The 22816-nt window shown below is 38.2% G+C and overlaps 1 protein-coding gene across 4 annotated transcripts in view; it reads right to left on the reverse strand.

Moving 5' to 3' along the window:
* Nucleotides 1-22816, reverse strand: part of KCNK10 (potassium two pore domain channel subfamily K member 10) — a 73686-nt gene that overhangs the window by 21217 nt on the left and 29653 nt on the right. For all 4 annotated transcript variants that reach the window (XM_040701569.2, XM_004941854.5, XM_040701568.2 and 1 more), the window contains exons 3-5: nucleotides 12480-12808; nucleotides 6483-6600; nucleotides 3899-4059 (exon numbers count right to left, since the gene is read on the reverse strand). In XM_040701569.2, the coding sequence (XP_040557503.1) occupies nucleotides 3899-4059; nucleotides 6483-6600; nucleotides 12480-12808 (608 nt within the window). The remainder of the gene's footprint in view (nucleotides 1-3898; nucleotides 4060-6482; nucleotides 6601-12479; nucleotides 12809-22816) is intronic.

The following is a 22816-nucleotide window of genomic DNA, read 5'->3' on the forward strand; positions in this document are numbered from 1 at the left end:
ATGACAGTGCATTCTGTAGCTGTGTACTCTGGAGTGCTATCCTTTCTATCTTTAGATGCTTTCAACCTCTGTGTGTATAGGACAATCTAAAAGAATTTAGATTGGATTCGTTTTGAATTTAGATTAGAAGGAGTTTGTTCTGCTGCTTGTTATAGAAACAGCCTCAGGTCATTCATAATTCCCTCCTGTATGCAAGGTAACAACACTATTTTTATGGTTTTATGACACCTTTCAATGTATATTTAATTTCTATAGTGTGAATGCTAGCTGAAAAGGATTACAAAAATTATCAACTTTTCAATTAAATGCTGAGATTTTACTTGATTTTTTCAGATGAGCTTGGAACGGAACACAGTTCATCACTGAACCCAGATGACTCATGAATATGTAGTGCATCTAATGACCCTGTACATACAAACATCACATTTGTATGTACATGAGAATAGATTTGTAGATAGTTTCTGTCCAGGTTATTGAAGATGGGATGTAGAATCTTAGAATCACAGAATACCCCAAGTTGGAAGGGACCCACAAAGATTATCATATCCAACTCCTATATCAGAGTAATCAGTAGTTGAATAGGGAGAGTCTGTGTGGGGGACACTTTGATTTAAGTCTGTGACCTGGTTGATGCTTATTTACTTTTATGAAGCAGCATTATTACAATGGGAGAGACAGCATAAATTAGCCAATGTATGATGTTTGGGGTTCCTCCTTGTAGTCCAGTCCAGCGCATCCCTTTCCTAAAAAGATATGTGGAAGTTCCTGTTTTTCCCAAAGCACTGTTTTGCAGTGAAGTACTTCCAACCCTCCTTAATCACAGGGAAGTAAATAGTTATTTTTCTGGTTATCTACACACTGAAAAAGTGGAAACATTACTTTTATTATCAAAACAAGCAGTGGCATGTGTCCAGCTCCTGTGCTGAAATATTCTGTCAACACTGTGGGTGTAGTGTCTATTTGATAAGACCTTATGAAGTTCCTTCCTCAGAGGTACAAGCTGGACTGTCCCAAATTGCCCGTGATGTACTAGAGAGGCAAGAATCCATTAGAAGGCAAGTAATATGGGTAGGTAGTGAATGCAGCCTTAGAGACTCAGCTAGAAGGCCTGCAGGTGCAGACCTTAGTACTGTTTTTAATTTCTCTTAATTGTTTTTAGAAATTGGGTTATTAGAACTGAATGGAGGGCTTATGGTGCAATTGCACCATGGATTTGTGCAGTGACAGAAGGGTCTTTTCCATTTGGTTCTTAGCCCCTTTGCTGACACTCTTACACTTTTTAACCACCACTAGGTTTTGCAGAGTTATCTTCAAAAAAACATCCACAGTAATCCCAAGTCCCTGTACGAGTAGTGAAATACAGTTGTCATCTCTGACTAAATATATTAGAATTTCTTTCCTCAAACTAAAGAACTCAGCATTATTTCGTATTGCTAACACTAGATTTCATTTATCATCTTATCATCATTTTGCACCTCTCATTTTAACTATTCTGAAATTTCTAGAGATGCAATTTGCAGACACTGTCATCTGTAGCTTCTGTCATCTGCATATTCATCTTCTTGTCTGAATCGCTCCAGACCATTCCTGTCAAAACAGTAAGATTCCAACAGGACTCCAGCTGATTCACACCAATGCTCTACTCCTAATCTCCATTTCTCTTTCAGACAGTTACTGATGTGAGAGATCTTCTCTCTTTCCTCATCACAGCTTGATTTTCTTATAGCCTTTGATGAGAAAACTTCTCAAAAGCTTTCAGAAATGCAGTACACAATATCAGTAGATGCTGATACACACTCAGTGAGCCTCGGCTAATTCCAAAAGATTTGTGAGGCACACTACTCAACATTTTCTTAGCTCTTCCAGTGTCTTCTTCAGTCTCATTATAAATATTCTACAAATTTTTGTGTCTTCTCTAGCAGTTGTAGCAGGTTGATTTACACCCACAAATATGTTGAATTTGAGTTCCTCATGGAGACAAAGTAAGAAACAAGACTTACACATTAAACAAAAGAAACAGAAACTACATATAGAGCTAAGTGTTGCTCACTGCTCATAATTAAATCAAGAAGGGTTGCTTCACTTTTGGATTCTCTAATTAGTTTCAAACATACATGGTTTCCTATTATGTAAACAAAACATATTAATAATTTATATAGATATAATTATGTCATTATATATATCATTATATCATTATAATAATTATTATAATTAGCTAATGTAAAGTATATATTATGTATTTATGAGAAACAAAGTAGAAGGAATAAACATATCTTGGGGATATGTACATTGCTTTGGAAACTCTCAGAATGCCAAGGAGGAAAAGGAATAGTTTGGATGATTATAAAAAACCAGCAACTGCATTAACTCAAGAAAAGAAAGGAATACTTTGAATACCAAAAGAACTCCCATTATGTGATGCAGAGCTATATTCTGTATCAAATATTAGTATCAACATTCATCTGTGAATCTTAAAATACTTCAAATAGGTCATGTAATATTTTTATTTGTAAATTATCATGCTGATAGTTTAATGGTTTTGTCCAAGTCACCTAGAAAGCCAGTAGTACAGTTGAGAATTAATCAAAGATTTTCTGACTCTCTGTTCATATTATAATCACATTACTTTTGGAGGAGCAGAAGCAGTCTGGAAGGTCTCAAGATTCCTTTCAGGTGAAGTAGGTACAGTAACAAGAAGCTAGCCTGGAAAGAAAGTCTTGATCTTGGCTACTTTTGTTTTTGCAGAATCACCCAGCCCGAGTCACCTTTCAATAACCTTATTTTTAGTTCATAAAAATGTAGGCCATTTTCAAGTGTTCAGTCAGGCATGTAAATGCTTACTCACCCATAATCAACCAGCCACCTTTTTCCACATTTAGTCTGAGAGGCACTCCTTATGGCTGGTCTGGGACACTTCACAGTAACTTAATTAAAAGGGAAATTGCTCATACTCCAGTTTAATACTCAATTATTTCCTTTAAAATATAGCTACAAGTAATTTGCTCTCATCTGTGGGAATGTTTTAGAAATAGATGCCTACTAAGCTAGCCAGTTTGGACAGCTTTTCATCTTCTCTGTCCCTGTGAAGACTTACCTCCAGTTATGCTGCCTCCAAAGAAACCATCATACAGGTCACTTCTAGAAGTTCTGCTTCAGAGAGAGAGTCCCTGAAGTGAACCATCAGCAAATTAGCAAATTATCATTTGCCAGATCTGCAGCAGTGCTTGCAAAAGAATTGCTCTTGGTGATATAGACCCCCAAAAAACTAGATGGTATCATCTAGAAGAAGGGAAATTATATGACCCACTCAAATCTAGAAACTCCACGCAGAAGTCTATGTACGTAAAGTATATAGAGTGGGTAAACACAATGAAGACAATTCTATGTACTGGTATTATGCCAGTTCTTGTACTGGTAGGTCTACTCTTTCCAAGTTCGTATTTACTCCAGTAATCCTGATTTCCAAGTCCTTTAAGCTTTAGTAGTAATACAGTCGGGACCTACTCAGCATCCCTCTTCCTCCAGATGTTATACTAACTTCTGTCTATATTCAGTGATCAGATACACTCATCAAAAATAACCTGTGCTGTTTGGAAGGCTGTTTTAAACTAGTCCTTGTAAAGAAGCTAGTTTAGTAGATACATTCTCCAGAAATAGCCTACAGTCATTGAAAAAATGATGGGTCCTCAGAAAGGAAATACTGAGCCTCCTCTTGCATCACCATCTAGAGAAGTCTATTTCTTTCAACTGACTACAAAGGCTTTTAAGGAGATTAAGCATCTCCTCAGCTTGGAATGTAAATCCTTCAGGGTGCCTAACATGTAAAAAGGACTGCAGATAACAGCAACAGAATTAAAAGCAAGTTACACAATAGAAGCAAAAAACTGACAGAGCTTACTCTGAAAACTTTTTCCACCCTTGCGATACTCTTCCCGAAGATTGTTCCAAGTTGGTCTCCAATTCCAGCCAGCAAGAAGCCAAACAGAGGAATGCCAAAGATGGCATACAAGATGCAGAATATCTTGCCGCCAACAGTGCTTGGGGCAATGTTTCCATACCCTGTAGAGAAAAACAGTTGTTGGAAACTTCAAATTTATATGGGGCTTTTTAGAAAAACTAATGGGCTGTTACTGAAGAGATGCCTTTGTTTCACAAGTGATTTCTATTTACAGATTTTCCATGGAATGATGTCACTTCCCAGGCAAGCTACCCACAGAGATTTAGTTCTCCATTTGTATACTCAGTTACCCATATCTTCTATAAATTCAGGTCCTATTTAAAGTTGTTTTGTGATTAACTAATCTAGCTTGACTTATGGCACAAAGATCATGCAGTGCTGGCGTGGTGCCTGCACACTGCTGCTCCTCTTGGGCTCTGTCAATAATTTCCTGACAGGAGTGTGATTCACCTGACAAGATTCATTTTCAGTGGTTAACTCATAATTTCCTCTCCCCTCACACTCTGATGAGTGCAAAGAAAACACGTTTGTACTGCCTCTTAAAGCTACAGAAAAGCATTTTTCAGATTTTGCAACACATAGGAAGAGAGGAGAATGTATTTAGGAACAGGAATATGAGGAATATATAGTACAGTCCTGTTTAACTGTACACCAGAGATGGTTCGATATGAAGGTGATCCGGAGACAATATGATTGTGATAACCAGCTTTCTGTAACACTAGCACTGGATAAATCCATCTCTCACATGATGGAGAAAGGACTATGCTGACTCACAACACTATCTACTCTCCAAACCACAGTTCTTTTCATAGCTGCATCCAAGATCTCAGATTTCTCCTAAAAGTCTGAGAAAATTCAGGCTCTGCTAGCCAGTGGACTGAGAATGACCAAGTAATCTGCTGAGTGTCTGCATATCAGGGACACTAACAGGGCTCTGGTGGATAAAATAAAATCATTTCCATGCCCAGACACAATACGTAGGCTTTATGCAGCCTATAAAAATCTAATTCATGGAGAACTTAAAGCAGATATGGGCAAACATCCAAGTACTTTTCAATAAGTTATTTTAATAGCAGATGCCAAAGAATATGCTTACATAAACTATGCCTATAAAGTGGCATTTATTTCAATGAGTAATTTAAAAGCTTGTCACTAGGGTCTACTGAGTAAACAAATATTTAGGGAGGGTTTTATAAACATTTGATTCAGAAATATTTTCTTTATCTCCGCCTCCTGGTTTTACGCTGCCATAAAAAATACGTGGCAATGTAGCTTAGCGTATAGAGGACCACATAAAGGAGTATGCTTTATGTAATCACTCATTCATCCTCATCCTGATAACAAAGTAAAAGCACAAGACTCCACTGATCTAAATATACAGGACTCTACTTTTTGGGCAACACACCAAGTCTTGCAAATGCACCAGGTTATTTTGTTGTATTAGCCATGTAAAGAACTTGCAGAAATCAGACTCTCACGGTTTAAATCAAAAGAATACTTAAAAGCAATGCAAATAAAAAGCAAAAAAAGTTGCCAGTGGTTTCTAAACTCCTGACTCCTAACCAAGACAGCACTGAAATCTAGCTTAAACTTACAAAGCCAGTGTATAATTATCAGGAGATTAACTTTGCCACCAGTGATATCAGTTTATCTTATTTTCCTTCAGACCAGAATCATGAAAATCCAGCTGCTTCATCTTTGAGTAACTCCTTCACAGAAGACAGGACAGAAACCCTAGCACACCTAAAGTGAGCAGTCAGAGATGATGAAGCTCAATACATTGGACACAATATACAGAGGACACAAATGACAAGGGCTTGAATAACAAATTTACTAAAATCAGTGGTACAAGAAAAGTAAATGGAGCTTGTTAGAACACCCTGCACATACCAGAGAAAAAAAGTAAAAATATTTCAAGGCCATGAATTCCAGAATACTTTTGTTTGTTTGTTTGTTTGTTTCTGCATAATCTATAGTTTGTGACATTCTTTCCAGTAACATATTACCAGCATGAAAACTAGGAAGGTTTTTAAAATATAAAGTGTTAATTATGTGGTCCATTTCCAGTTACCAGTAGTAGTGTAAAAAAAGAAATTTTTGTACCAAATTTAAGAGTATAAATCAAATTTGATGAAAGAGAGTTACTCATGGGTGAATTAATTTTTAATATTAAAATTAAAATTCCCAAAAACATATAACAGTTATTTCATCTAATACTGATTCTTCATCTTTCAAGTGATAATTAAGTTCCCCTGCCCTAACATTAAGAACAGCATAAGAAACCCTCAGCTACATCAGTGCTACTTGTTTTCAGTTCAGCACTGTTTTTCTACCCTAATTATGGAAACAGCTTCTGACTATTTACCCAGAGGCCCAGTGCCCTTGAGACACAACAGAGGCACACTTCCTGAGAATTGAAATACAGATTAGCCACTTTACTTCTTTGTGATCTACCTTCCACAAATTTATTTGTAATCCAGCTCGCAACTTGACTATGTATTTTAAAAGATAAACATAAACATACCTATTGTTGTGATGACTGTTCCAGCAAAGAAAAAGGCACTTCCAAGGTCCCAATGACTGCTGTTGTTAGAGGAATTTCCTATGGGACTGACTCCTGCATTATCCGCATCAATAGCATGCTGCAAAGAAAAAGACAACAAATCAGCCTTGCGTGTGCCTTACTGTATCCTATGCAAATAAGTATAGGCTCCAAAAATAATTTATAGGACCATGAGAACAGCTTAGATTTACTTTTTAATACCTGCTCCAAGTATATTAGTATCCTCTGTACACAAGATCTGAATATATGACTGAGCCAAACAGATATTAAAGTGGAATAAAGACACAATAAATGACAAAAGATACAAAGCACTGGGGAAGCAGAGGTCCAACATCAAAAGAGATCCATAAATATTGTTCTTGCAGCAGTAACTGTCAGAGGAAGAAATTCTCCAGTGGGAAAAGCTGATGTTGGAAGCAGCAAGAAGGGTGGTAAATACAAATAATGTTCATGAAGTCAACTGAAGCTAGCCAGCCAAAGATTTTATTTCCCAAGCAATTAATAATTGATAGGGTTATTTATTTTTTATGCTAACTAAAGTAAAAATTATATATATATATGCCATTTAAAATGAACAAATAACTGTGGACACATCATGAAACAACTTCGCAATCAGGGATTGGGGGATGGAGAATGAGGACAGAGAATGGGGGTGGAGGGAATGGAGAATGTCTGCAAGCATCCCATGGTTGACAAAAAGGGGTCAGAGAAGCCACTTCTTGCAGCAAGGTATTGTGAGTAGTGTAGCTTCAAAGTCGACTTAAGCCAACATGAATCTACTGCATCTGCTGAAAGTTACATGTTTTTTCTTGGCTACTACCAGCTAATCTGCTTCTCCAGTATAAGTTCAAAAACACTAATGCCAAAAACACTAGTGTCAACATAGGGAAAGGTGATGAAGGAGAAGAGGCACACAGATAAAGACAGAGGTCAGGTGTATCTAAGGAGATCAGTACGGGACAACTCTTTTCAACAGTCTTTCTGCATGTCAGGCAAAGCTGACCGTAAAATTACAGCACAAGCAAACTCCAGACTGGAATGGACCAGTTACATGAAGCCAGGGCACTGCAGGTGCTGTGAAAGCAGAGATCATTTGTTTGTTTACCCAGAAGAGCATAAATCAGCATCACAGACAGGTTGCCTGCTTAAATAGGCCATGACACGCTGTCAGCTACCCTGTTACCTTACTTCTGCCAAGGAATGCTGGTTGCCTTCCCCATGAGCGTGTGAATGTCATTGAGCTAATTGGAACACTTAAAGCATATTTGAGTTTACACAGTTTAGCAAATCTGTTAGGGCCAAACACTGAGTGCTGAAGTGAAGGAGCATCCCCCATTGCCTTAGGTAGCTTAAAGCTTCTCAGCCTCCCTTCACATCCACAACAAATCACTTTTCTTTTTTTTCTTTAAAGCTTGTCTGACATCATTCATTTATAAATATCCAACTACTTCAATGCATCTGATAAATACAAGGCACTTTGTACGAAGTGATGAATACACTAGGAAGACAGGAAGTGGGCAGGAAGAGCAGAGAAGCCTTGCAGCTACTAGCTATTAATATGCAATTTTGGGTCATGTGATGATTAAAGGATCCCTTTATCACCACCATCATCAGGAGTTCACCTAAACAGATGTATCGTGATAGACAAAGACTCACACAAAACTCAAACAGGGACAATCTCAATGGCAAGACTCTCTCACTTCACATAGATAATGAAATTTTACACATTTCCCACCTGTATATACTCAGAAATACCCAGATCTAAGTCCAGAGGGGTCCTTACTCCCTATAAATGTCGCAGCTGAGTTCTGGAAGCAACATAGCTACAGAACAGCTGCAAAGTTCTGCACCATCCACAGCTCAGTCAGTCTCCTATACAACTCTGCAGTATCTCTAGACTGAAGGTACAAGTTTGCCATCACTGAATTAGACATGGTCCAAGAGATCTGAATTCTTTTCATTATATCCTTTAGGGAGAATGAGGTAAAACAAAGATCAAGGGCAGAAGGGAAATTGAGACACGGGGAAGCCAACCTCCAGAGGTAGAAGGTTCAATAATCGAGTATTTACTATTATCTTTCTTCACACTTTTCTGGAAAATTTTCACATTTTTCAGGAAAATCTGACCCACAGTTAATTCAAAACACTTTTCTTTCCTGCTCCATCTAGAGTTTTCTTCTAGCACATAAAAGGCATCCCAATTCTCTTCATTTTATAAAGCAACACCCTGAGAAGACAGCAGGCTTATAACCTGTTGAGCAGCTGAAAACTAAAATATCTTCACAGGATGTTCCCTCTCTTGTTTATCTTCAGGGGAAAAGTAGTTCAGAACTCTAATCAAAAGTGCCTATCCAAAATCGAAATTCTTACTAGCATAATTAGCCAGTAACATCTGACTCACATATTTCAAACTGCACTTCCTTTTCAGCATACAGACTAACTCATTAGAGTTGCTGTAGTCTTTAGTGGACATGGATAATATGATTAAGTTCCCAAGTGGGTGACTTTATTTTTTATTTTACTATAATCACTCCCACTCCTAAATGAAACCCTGAAGGAAACGGTGGAAGAAAACAGGCTACCAATAATCTACGTAGATAACTTCTTACAGCAGCAAGCCATTCCCTTACGTCACGGTGTAGAGCTTATTACAGAAGTGGGGCTCATTACAAAAGCTTTTGCCCAGATATGGTGCACAGGCTACACAGAAAGAATATCAATTCCTTTGTCATATTCACAGGAATTGCTATGCCACAACACACTGATGGTCTTCTTGCCCACCTCTCCTGGTTGTAAATAACTTAACCTCTTCAAAAAACCTCCAAGTGTGCACTATTACAAAGGCAAGGTTATTTTTTTTATGTCCACTACAAATAAGCTTATGCCATGCCATGAGAACAAAAACATTTCATATAATCATGTAAGCATATGGAATTACTATTTTTTTTTTAATTTTATATCCAATCACTTCAGTCCAGCTGCCTTCTGTTACATTTTCAAATGGGTATAATACAGTTAAATTCAGTTGAAGTAACTAAAGTTTCATTCTCTTTTATCATGTTCTTCATTTCCCTTCTCTCACACTCTGAAAATTCAATTTCAGAAGTGCTGGAGTAAAGCACCTGATTTTGTCATTATCTCACTCTGCCATTCACCACTGATCCAAGTAGTAGACCACATAAGGCAGTAAAAAATGAATTTGTTTCAGCACAACAAAAGTCTTCAGAAGCAGAAATGAGGTTTAAAAATGTACAGTGTAAGAACTTCAGGTGGAACAAGATAGACTGCACTGGGAAATACTTATTTGTCTTCAGAAAAAACCACCTCTCTGTCATTGTGTTAGTATTAGATCAGGACTAAACACAAGAGATAAATACAAATTTTAAATAACTTTAATCTAGATTTGCATCTTAGTAGATATTTACACTGCTTGCATCACTATATTTCTTCTGAAGTCTCTGGATAAACCTCACTGTCTGAGCTTAGCAAATCAGTTGGGCAATTCACATTTGCACAATCAATGACAGTATTCATTGAGCCACTCCCATAACAAAAGGAAATAAGCCAGTTCTAAGGTCTTTTTTCATATTCTATCTAAAGGCCATCAGATAATCAGATGACATAAATAAAAAATAGTTCCTTCAGCCAGATGATAACTGCACACAGCACAGCAGCCAGAACCTATGGAGGCTGTCACATCAGTCTGAAATCACAGCTGTAAGGGCAGATGCCACATTTGGTGCAATGCAGTCATCCATTCTGCCAGCTACGGAGATGTCACTTTTGAGATCATCGACATGAAGGCATGAAAGCACGTTAACCCTCTGACATTATCTTTGAGCAGTGGTTCACTGTTCTTCTGTGCAAGACAGTTACAACCAGTTTTCTGTACCAGCACACCCAGCAACATCCCCAGCACCAGGCTGACCCCCAGACTTACAGAAAAATCCAAAGGAAGTTATTCTTTATTGACAAATCTGTCTCAATATTTCACATTATTTAGCCTTAAGACATTCACATGCTAAGCTACTAAACCCATTTAATTTACCTTTGCAAAATGATTTCTAGTTACCCAGTTTAATGCCCAAGGACATACTGAGATCTCAAAAGACGATAAGATTTGTTCAGAATATTTGCCTTCTAAACACATAGCATGCCTGCTTATTATTTCAATATCACCACTTCTGAGGTAAAAGAAAGAAAAGAGATTGTTCAAAGTAAAGAATTAAAATTGGCACATAGCTTAGGCTAGAGAAGGGGGAGCTATTTGGAAATCTTTGTATTGTAGTCTGTTTCCAGGAGTCTACTCTTCTGTTGAGGTTCTTAGCTTGTCATATCTATTGTGCACCTTACTTTCTGCAATACACAAAGCATATTGCACATCTTTAAATAGTGATATTTCCCACCCCTCCCCCTTCAGAAAAAAAAGAAAAAGCAGAAAAAAGAAACAACTTTAATCCTCTAATCATTACATCATACTAAGGAGGTGAGGAAAATGCTAATCTCTGCAAAACTGCCATAAGAAATGCATGTGAGCCAATATCTTTGACCAGAAGAATTCACACTGCAAACTAAGCATATTCACCTGTCTTTTGCAGACAGATGAAGTGTGTGATCCAAGCCAGCCCTGATCCAAAAGCTGTATAGTCACATCAGCACTATGCTGCCTCCTTAGCTAAAGTACCAGGCTGCACAAACACAGGTACACAGCTTCTGACTCAGAACTGACCTGTCTTCTGTGAACATACAGTACAAGCAGGGAGAGCCCACATCTATCTGCAAAGAAACAGAAAAATGTTGTTTGGCTTAGGAGAAGCAGAAGAGCATTGCTGTCTGCACACATGGGCAAGGGAGAGGAATTGATTAAGCAACGGGGAAGGGGAGGGAGGGAAGAAGGTTGGCTACAGAAGACCAGCTACAAAGTTACAGAATGAGTTCAGGCTGGAAACTAGTAGAACACTTTTGTTGTCTCAGCAATGAGATACTGGAACAGTTTCCTAATAGAAATACTATGTCTGTAATACCTTGTAAAATGAAGTTTGATTCACTTCTAATTATGTAGCACAATTGAGTGGACAGACACAATAGTCCAATTCTGTGGAACAATTCTGTGTTCTTCAAAACAGAGGCTGAAATCACAATGGGGCTCCAGTGTGACGCCCCACACCTAAATATATTGTGCTCTTGGAGAGCTCAGACAAATTCAGGTCTGAAATATGAGGTTGAAGTTCAACTTTGTTGTTGGGCACTGTTGGAATACACTCTTTCAGTATCTCACATCTCTTATCTAATCTCCATTTTCTTCAGGCTCACTGATAGGTTTCCACATGGAATTCTACAAGATACTGTACTGAAGTCTGATAAGTGAGATCCATATTTTCCAAGTCTAGAATGTCAAACGATGAAAGGTAACTCTACCTTTGATAGAGCTGCATTGCATGTTATTTCATCCTTCATTTATCTCTAGATATTTAGTACTTATTTACTTCAAACTTTTTTCTAAAACTTTTTATATTAAACTGAACTAAAAAATCTGTAGTTCTTAAATGCAGATTACTTTTTATTTTTAACTGTATACTTTCACAATCATTAATTTACCTAACATTCTCAATAGCAAACCCATAAGTTACTGTGCCTATCACTTCAAAATTCTTGACAGAATATTTACTTCATAATTCCCACCTACCATATTCTATTGCCTCTCTTTGTTGCTGTGTTTAATGTTGGAGAAAGAAATAAGACCGTATCACTTGAAAACTTACAGAGATGTTTTGAAAATTTGTCATCTCTCAGAAAAATTTGTACCAAATACTAAGTTCTGATTTTCTTTGCACACATTTTTAATTATTCTAGTGAAGACACTTAATTTCTATTTACATCACCAATACAGATGATCAGAGAACTGCCATACTGTTCACATTGATGTCTGAAAAATACTGTTATCTTCATAAGCCCTACCTGAATCAGCGTCTCCAGCTCTAGCTGGGTTACACAAACATGTTCCCGAAGAAAGTCTGCCTTCTCCAGCGCGATGGTATTCTTCTGCCTACTCTCAAAGGGCTGCTCCAGGGCACGGAAGACAAGTCCTCCAGCCACCAGGTATACCACAACCACGACAAAGATGGCCACCACAGTTTTCCACTTCATGACTGTCTGCAGGCCCTGAGAAGGTGCTTCCATGGTAGCAACAACCATTGCTCGGGAGGAAACAGAGAGCCGTGGAGATGCGTAATGCCCGTTTGTTTTGGGTTCGGGTTCACAAGCTGGCACTGGTGAGGGAACAGCCACTGAAACACAAAGTAAAAGACCTTACTCAAAATCAACACATGAACCTGATCTTCATACACAGTTTTCCTAAATACCATTTTCAAGTTGCATCAACCACATTATTCACATAGGTATAACTCTTCTCACCTGGAAGGGTCCATTTGTTTTTTGCACATTCATACCTAGGTCACTTCGAGAGTTTTTTTTTACCCATTACCTCTAGAACAGAACGGACCAGCTGTATAAGCAAAAACATTAGAGAGATTCAGAAAATTGTTCATCCAGTAAGAACGTGAAAATTTTTACTAGTTAAAATATGCATTACACAAGGTGATGTTTGCTGAGGGACCTTTGCAGGTATTTATGTCCTTAAATCGTTATAAAAATAGTATTGAATGTGCTAGGAGACAGAACTATTAACAAACAGTGATCACTACTGGCCTGGTATTGAGACAAACAGACAATGCTTTGCAAATCAAAACGCTGTTGGGTGCACGCCAGCAAAAGCAGTCTTGTATTATTGACAAGTATCCACAAAAGCATTAGTTCTAAAACTAATGCCTGGCAGCTCCATAAATTTTAGAAGAAATCATTCTTAAGCCAAAGCATAGTCCAGCTACCTGAATGTCAAAGTCACTCACATACGCCAAGTATGAACAGGAACCTTCAATTAGTCAGATCTATTTTAAACTTAAGAACTTAACTAGATAGGCCCAAACCAATATGGCCTCTCAGTGCAAAACAGAGCACGGTGCAGAGTGAGACAAGCACAGCAAGGTGGATGGCAAACCTACCATCTCGGGACTGAGACTGCATAGCTGCATGACCCTAGCACCACATCAGAGCTAATGATCCCTGAATTTCATCTAGACTTATTAGCGTAATCACTACGCCAAGCTACCAAGGGATCCAAATCAAAGCTGCCTTGCCCCCACCTAGTTCAGGGATCTCAGCATCACATTTCCTTCCTCTCTATTGTTAGTGGTAGCAGTGGCAGAACGAGGCCAGGTTCCTCAGCATCTACTGGTGTAATGGTAGCAAATGAAGGATTTAAATCTGCTGGGTACATTTTAAACACCCTTACTGTAATCTTACCACAGTGCAGCTGTCACTGACCTATAATTTATTTGAAACCATTTATTTCATTTATTTAATTTTAGACTTAGATTGGATTACCATTAAAATACAGTCACCTTAGCTGCATTCTCTGGACTTATTCCCAGGACTTCTTTGCTGTTACACTCAGAAAGTAAAGCAGAAGAATTTACAGCATCTGAGCAGGGTGGTAGTGTATGCAAATTCTATAGTTTTTGAACTTACAGTATGATTCCACTTTGAGTTTGAGGTGGCCTACAACTCCTTCCACCATTTTATGGTACTTAATAATTTGAAGAACTCAGCTGTTTATTACAATCACATTTTCCTAGAACTGATACTTCTCTTTAGCATCACACTGAGGATAGAACTTCCAGGTGAGTTGATAACCAATAAACTTCATAAACCTACAGTTGTTTTACACTTACAATTAATATTTCTCTTCATATGTATCTTCAGATATATCCTTAGAAAGGATCCAGGATCAAACAAAAAGCCGCTGAGTTGGATTCCCCTTCTGTTATCTCATTTTTGCAATACCTGTTGCGCAATTGCTTAGTTTGACCATCAGTGTTAAAGGCTTTCATTTTCTGCTGTTAGTAATTGTTACCCTAAATGTATGTAAAAATGTTGATCCTTAAGTGTTTTGTCATATATAAATGAATACACAGGAAGACTCTACTAGAGCAGCTAGTTAAGCAACTGATGGACTGACAGAGAAAGACTGACAGAGAAAGAATCATAAAATCATGTATTGCTAGGAAGAAAGCATCATAATGAAAGGGTCAGAAATGCTTAACAAAGTTCCTCTTATAGCTATATCTGTAACTGACTTGGTTCACTGCATGCAAATAAAGGAATTCATTTCCTACATGTTGCAAGTTTCTCTAATATTCTGTGATTTGATTATGTTACAAACCAAAAGTACAAGAGAAGAGGATTCAATTGCAATAAATGTAGAACAGTATCTGTTTTATTAATCCATGTTTTTAAAAACAAGCTGCTGTTCAGACTGGCTTTGCCCAGAACAGAGTCCTTTCATGTTTTTTAAATCATGTCAAAGAAGAGTTAGTCTGCCTCATTAGAAACAATGATAAACCTCCAGTCATGTGCATGCACTAAACTGATAGACAAGTAGCCTGAAAGGAAAGGATACCTTTCCTTTTTCAAAGGAAAACACCAGTATTATGACACAGTCCTTAACCAGTGAGAGAAAGCCCTGGATAAATTTCAAAATAAAACAAGGGAAGATGCTGGCATTACAGATCAAATTAAAAGTTAGCATCTGAAGAGTTGTTCACCCCTAAGAACACCACTGCCTGCATTTGACACCTTTTCTGGACAAGGCAGCCAAGCTCTCCATTGGTAAAGTGAGCCACTGAAAAACTTAAGATTTCTGCTAATACGTGTGATAATAAAGGAATCAAAGAAGCTCTTGCCCACTGACCATCAGGAGACTGGGGCAAAGCAAAATCCTGTAGCGTAAGACATTGTTATTGAAGCAGCACATCATGAGACATCGCTTTGAGTTAAGAATTGTTTCTGATATTGCATACCCGCTTTGCTTTAATCATTTGTTTGTGGCTGCAAATTAAACCTTCAAGAGTTTGATCATCTAAATTAGAAGATTTTCTTCTCATTGCAGAAGCAAAAACATGCCATGACCAGGACATGTGATGCCTAGAAAAGATTCAGTTGTCGGAAAGCTTTTATTTCCACAAAGACAGTGGCATCGTCTAGATATTTAAAAAATATTATTCCCTAAGGCATATTCTGCAGAGGTAAAATCCTGTTCCAGCCCATTATAAAATGACCCAATGATCAAGAAAAGCTCTTCTATTTCCTGTCAATTCTCAAAATTTATCAGGGGACAGTGCTAATCTGCCACTGTCTTTAAACCACAGCTTTGGCAAGCAAGTGCCATGCAAACCTCAGCTTTATCAGCACAGCTGAGGAGAAGGATTTGTAAGCAACAGTCAGAAGCTGGATGGTAGAAAAAGACTCAAGTTGTACTTCTTCATAACTACCATATGAATTTTAGATCTTTCCTCACAATTTCTGAATGCCTGAATTTGGTAATGCTACATTGATGAATCACCACCATTTCCAACATAATCAACATTAAAAAATTGTTAACACTGCAGCAAGGGAGACTGAGATTGGGCACTGTAATGGAGGGCTCTAGTGGTTTTAAGGTCCTGGAATATAATGCATAGAGAGATTGATGTTTCTAAGAACAGGTTAGACAAGCATCTGTCAAAAATAGCTAGGTATAGCTGGCCTTGCTTTGCAGCAGCAGGGTGAGCCAAATAACCTGCTACAAGTCTGTGAAAATAGTTCTATTTTAAAGGGAACATCTCCAGACAGAGAGGTTCAAAGTACAACTGCCTCAAATGGGTGGCATCAAACAAGTACCAAACCGCTGAGAGGAGGTCCAGATGCCTTTTAAGTATGAAAGCATAAGTGTGGCTTTGATACACTGACCCACATATAGATAACTACCCTATCCAATATACTAAGAACACACTAGACACTGAAGAAATCTGGTTTTAGAGGTGTTTCTCAATAGCTTTAAAAAAAAAACATTATCTTTTTAAAAGTATGGACTCTTTTCTGTGGTGTTCCTGTTACAAAATTTATCTGTGAAAAAATGTAGGTCAATTTTAATTGAATGTCTTATATAGTGCTTTTATTTTCTTCCATGATCCAATGTGGCATGAACACACTGGAACGTGTGCATACTATCATAAAAGCATAATAGAGTATTTTTGACACACCTGATGCAAACATTGACTTCATAGGATTCAGCAAAGAAACAGATGGAGGATGTATAGACTTAGGCATTCATAAACCCTGTAGCTGGCTTTGAGTTTAATACACGAGTCAATCCAAAATGAAGGAGTAGAAAGCCTGTAGATTTCCAGCAGACCAGGAGGTACACTCAGTGAACTAAAACTAGGCTCATAGCTTACAATACTTCTCTGCAGGCAGCCAACATTTCTGAGATGTACTGCTGGACATTTCAGCCCTCGTTTTAGTGGATCCAGACAAGGGAGACAATAAAGTACTTTCAGTTCAAGTAAAAATATTCTTTGATGTGCATCTTAAGGTAAATACCTGTATTTTCTCCAAAATCCACATAGGATGGGAAGGGTTTTTTTAGTAAAAAAGAAATGCTTTCTTCAAATTTTTACATAATCGTGCAGTCAAAATTTCCCACGGAGTCTTCCTTATCTTTGTCTTAAAACTGGAAGTTGAATTTGAATTATAGAGGGATGTGATCATGCAGATCCATTTCAGAGAAAATTCATGATGAAGTCATGCTTCCAACTGCTTTCACAAGATCCTATGCTGGGTTATCAGTACTTGTACATTCTTTAGCACTGCTGAAGGAGACAGCATTGCCTCCACTTAGAAATATGATATTTTGCCAAGTGTGTGAAGTTTCAGCAAAGACCTGGGGAGGCTTCAGGGCTCAGAAAAGTCTGTGACACGCTAGCCAAATCCAGTTCAGCTTCTCTGAACTAGTCACTAAAAATAGGATAACCTACTTTTTATAAAATTGATAGTAAGGAAATGGGGGGATGGAGGGACTCTAAAGGATGTATTTTTTGCAGTGTCCTTTCAGGAGCTTCATTTATTTCATTTCACTGTCCAGAGTATTATCGTTGCTTGCCCCTCCCCTACCACCACTCTTCTGAAATGGCCACAAGCTGCAGTTAGCATCAGAAGCTTCCTGATGAACCAGCATGGAAAGGCAGGAAGAAGCATAGCCCGCCAGTGGATGACATATAATCTTGAGCTCTTAGGCTATGGCTCATCTCCAAAGAGAAGCTTCTGAGGGAGAGGGGTGTGCAAGTATTTCATTCAAATCTCACAACCTCCCCCACCTCCCTGAAGTGATTTCAGCTGCTGGCTGCTTGGGTTAAGATCACAAGGCTGTGCCTGGAAGCCAGAGCAAGGACAAGGGGTATGCCAGAGGAAGAGATGAGGCTATCAGCATATTAAGCTATCATCCATATGCACTTCTCATGAATATGTCACAAGCAGAAAACACATGAGGGTTTATGGAGAGTAGGAATTTATGTGTCAGAAAGTAAGCAGGAGGGTTGCTATATGCATGAGGAAGGTAATGAAAAATAGAAGTTTCTGGACATGTGTAACAAAAAAATCATTAAGCCATTAAATTTTTGCATTATGAGGACGTGGCTAATCATTTCCAGGCCAGCTGCTTTGCTTGCTATTTCAGCCTCCTCCTTCCCTTCTTCATCTCTGCTGTGTGTGTTTTTCTTTAAACATGTTTTGTAATGTAGAGAGCATCCATTCAACCAACACAATAAATGTACAGATTTTTACACACAGGACAATAGAAAATCTGTCTCTAGTTTAGAAAATCTGGCTTTTAGAGCAAAAATCCCAGTAGACCATGATTGTGTCTGCTTTTGTGTCTGTGCAGCATCTTTGCATGATGTGGGCTAATTGACAGGTAACATTCCAGCTGTGATCAAGGAATGGGAGACAAAATCCTGCCTGCAGGCTACAATTACACATGGGGCAGAACATGAGTATCCCTGTGGTTGTTGTTCTGGACTTGGGCATAATAACAAGCGCTGTTGTCTGGTGGTTGCTGCATCCATACAGTCACAAGAAAACTGCTCTCAGTGTCACTGTGTTTGAAGCTGTTTTGGCTCTGGTCCCTTTTGAACATCCCCAGGGGGCTCAACCACAAGATTTGAGCAGTGAGAGTTGCGTCTAGCTTTCGACACAAGGGGAATTTCACTCTCCTGTTTGTACAGCACTTTGCTGGAAACTGCTGTTAAAGTGAGAAGCATTACTATTACATTTTACTGCTCATGAAAGCAAAGCTTGGCATATTGTTAGCTTGGAAAATGCACAGTGCCTCTGAGCGTACAGCTTTTCACTGCAGCAGTACCCCACTGGTTAAATCTAACATTGTTTTCCCTGAAGTGGGACCTCTAATGCAGTATTAGTGCTGCTGACTTCAGCAACATCTCAGCAGCCTGCTGCAAACGCAGTCATCAGTAGCAAGGCACTCAGCTAAGTATGGAAAGAGAGACAGGTAAAGGCAGAAAGGGCAACTAACATTAAAACAAAAAGACTGAATGGAGACTGAAAGAAGCACTGTTCACTCCCAATTGCTCTTGTCCCAAAGCGGTGCAGGGAGAAGATGAAAGGAGTATGATAGGTTATAAACTGCATGAGGCATACAGTCAGCATTTCATCCTATTACAATGTAACACTACTGAAATACTGAAAAAGTTCATACACTGAGTTCTCTCTGTTCGTAGGGAGAGAAATGTCAGTAATATGTACTAGAGGGAATCATGTCTAACCAGTGCCTCGCAATCTCTGGCAGCAGCAGTAGTGGGGAAAATGTCATGTAAAAGGGCTTCTGCAGTTTTTGAATTATTTGTCATAAATTCCCAGCCAATGCTTGAAATTATGATTCTTGGTAAGTTTCCAAAGAAATCTACATAAATCTGCTTTATTTGTTATAACTGATATGTACTAATTAATAGCTCTTGGACTGTCCCCACTGCTTAATTGATTTGGAATGCAATTTTTATGAGAAAACAAGAAAGCACCACTGATTTATAATGTGGCTTATATTCTTCTTCATTAGAAAAACTGTAGTTCAAAAAAAAAAAAAAAAAAAAACCAAGAAAAAAACTTAAACAGCCAAAATTGTTTGAGTTAAAATCTCTCCTTTTGTAGCTATCCCAACTATCCAAAGAGTCTTCAAAGAGCAGTGATGCTGGCACACTGCACACTGGAGATCAGAAGGATTAGCGGAATTTAAGTGTCTATGTCATTCCCAGGGAGTTTCTTTAGAGGCAAACATGAAAATTCTCTATGCAGCAACTCATAAGAATGAATTTTGCCTTCCACTGAAAGATGCTATTGCACCTATTTGATAACAGGTTTTTCCAAGGGACAAATTTTATGGGTGTCTTTTCCAGTTTCTCCTGTCCATACTAACAGAGTATTGCTGCTTCTATACAGTTGTGCAGCAAGCTGCCCAACTAAAACCAAGTACTGATCTCTATGATAATGTACTGGATTTATGTGGCAAGGTGTTAGCAGCAGGTAGGCTACAGGCCTGCCCTGTGCTAGGCACAGCTGGTTCCAGCCAGGTCCACAGCAGATCCAGTGCAGGACATAGCAAGCCCATCAACTGAAGCTGGTGGAGTCTCTTTGAAAATGTATATAAAAAAATGGCAAAGTGAGTAAAAAATGTGTGAGAAAATATCAAGCAGACAGCAAGGTCAGAGAAGGAGACGAAGATGATCTCCACATGCTGGAGGAGAGACACCTCTGCAGCTCATGGAAGTTTTGAATGAATCCATGCCTTTCCATGCAGCTCCTGGAGATGACTCTGCTGGACCAGAGATCCACGTAGCAATTTGTGGAGAACTCTGCTCCAGAGCAAGTGGGTATTTTCTGAAGAACTTCAGCCCCTGGAGAGCCCACTCTGAGCAAATTTATCTGAAGGATTGCACCCACAGCGAAAGCCCATGATGGATCAAGGGGAAAGCAGAAGCACAGAGGAACGTTGTGATCTCACCACAGCCTCTGCTCTCCATCTACCTGCACCACTCAGGATGGGAAGAAGGAAGAGGAATTGGAGAAGAAGTAGGGAAGCTGAACCTAGTGGAAAGGAAAAAAAATAAAGGGGAAAAAAAAAAAAAAAAGGAGATGGGAAGGCATTTTAACCTTTGTCTTTGTTTCTCATCATTTTATCAATTTTAATCAGTAACAAACTAAATTAATTTTCCACGAGTCAATCTGCCTTGTTTGTACCAGAAACAGCTAAGCAATCTCCCTGTCTTTATCTTGGTCCACAAGATTTTCCATCTTATTTTCTCCCCATGTCCTTTTGAGGAGGGGAGTGAAGGAACAGCTGGGTGGGCATCTTGCAGCCAGCCCAGGTCAACCCACCACAGCCAGCTTGGACAAAGGACAACAGAGCTGAGGACATGAGTCGATGTGTATCATTCAGCACTTTTTTTTTTTCCTCTAAGTCCCATCAATCACGGTTTGCATATGGATTTTGGGGGGGGGGAGTCATCAGTCCATTACCCTCACACTCTAAAAATATCAATGTATAGATCAAGACTTGAACTACTGTGATGAGCATGAGAAAGAAAGAGCGAAAGCAAGCAGCCATCCAACAGCAATGCCTTCTTGTCATTAAATACTGGAGCTGAGTCAATATAGAACAAAAACATTCATTTGTCCTATTGAGTTGATTTGATTTTTTTCACTTTTTATCACCTTTCATTCTCATTTTTCTTCTCACACATAAGCTTTTTATTTTACTCATTTTCTATACACATTTGAGAAAGTAGATGTTAGCAGCACACATTTTCACATAAAGCTAAATGTCAAATTCATTAAATATTTCATGCTGGCAGCAGTTGTGTACACCCTTAACTAACCACGTAAAAACAGCAATACAATTTGATTTCTTTGGCAATTTAAAAAAAAAGAAAAGAAAAGAAAATCATCATTTGTTTGCAAATGTTAAATAGCTAGAAATGGGGTGCAGTGTAAACTTGACCAACTGTATTATTAACTAATCTAGTTGTGATTAGTTTAACAAGCATGCAAAAGATTAGAGAGTCTCTGCAATTACTATTCTCCTGAGCTATGCTATGTCTTTTTTCATTGATTTCAACAGATTTTGTGAGGGTGTTGAAAGACTTTCTGGTATTCCATCATTTCACTTCAGCAATTCTGAACCTAGCCTCCCTAAAGCGATACAAAAGAATGTACAAGCTAGCTGAATTTTAGTCAGAAAATGTAGTGAGAGAGAGGAGGGTCTGAATACCATTTTTATACTTATTGTATTTCTGTAATACAATAAGTATAAATGGTCCTGCCATTTATATGTGTAAATTCTTTAAAGCACAGAAGAATAGTAGTTCATGCACCCAACTCAAAAGGTTCTTCAAAATAAGGAAATGAAAATTTCACAAAGGTTTCTTAGGAAAAAAAAAAAAATCTGCAGAATGAAAATCCCAGTGCTCTTAACCACCAAAAAAAATAAATCAAAAAGCTCACTTAGTCAACAAATTCAAACTTAAATTATATTTGTATAGGTTCTGATTAATCATTGCATATTATAATTATTTCATAAATTCTTCGAAATATGGTTCAGACATCAGCAGAATTTAGAATAGGATTGCCACTCTCCTGAATCTATTCCAGATATCAGTGCATTACCATATACCACTTTCTGTTATATTATGTAAAAATCCAATGATAGATGACAATATTTTTCCTTGATCCTAAATGTGAGGAGTTCAAAAGTACTTCTAGGCTCCTTCTTGCAGAGTGATCCAATTTTTATTAAGACTTGCACAGAAAACTGTTTTAAGCCACAAAAAGCCAGGTAGATTTCATAGCATGATGATGTGTTTCTCAAAAAAGCTCTTCTTATAACCTACCATAAAGCAGGGGATGAGGGGTTGGGGGATGGGGGGAAGGCAATGGGAGATGGACACAGTCATACTTTAACTCTTTAGCTTCGAGTCTTTTTTTGTCTACAGCACAAACTTTCATCATAGGTATATTTAGCAACCAGTGGACATGAAGTTATGTTTTTCTTTCTTCAGAAAAGGAAAGCAGTCTTTGAATGGCAGAGGAAAGGCTGTTCTATTCAGCATGTTTCTCTGTTGCATTTATCACTAAAGTATTAAACGGTAATAAAATACCAACATGATTCATTGTAACCTAGTATTAGGCGTGCAGGACAAGAAAAGGAGAAAATGGATTAGCAAACTACAGATGGCAGATGACTCTTCATGTTCAAAGAATGCAGGAAATACCTGTGTCTTACTTCAGCCTGTTTGGCCAATCTAGTATCTTGGTTTGAAAAACAGTAAATCAAATACTATCGCATATCCAAA

This window comes from Gallus gallus, chromosome 5, assembly GCF_016699485.2.
Source record: "Gallus gallus isolate bGalGal1 chromosome 5, bGalGal1.mat.broiler.GRCg7b, whole genome shotgun sequence".
Taxonomy (NCBI): domain Eukaryota; kingdom Metazoa; phylum Chordata; class Aves; order Galliformes; family Phasianidae; genus Gallus; species Gallus gallus.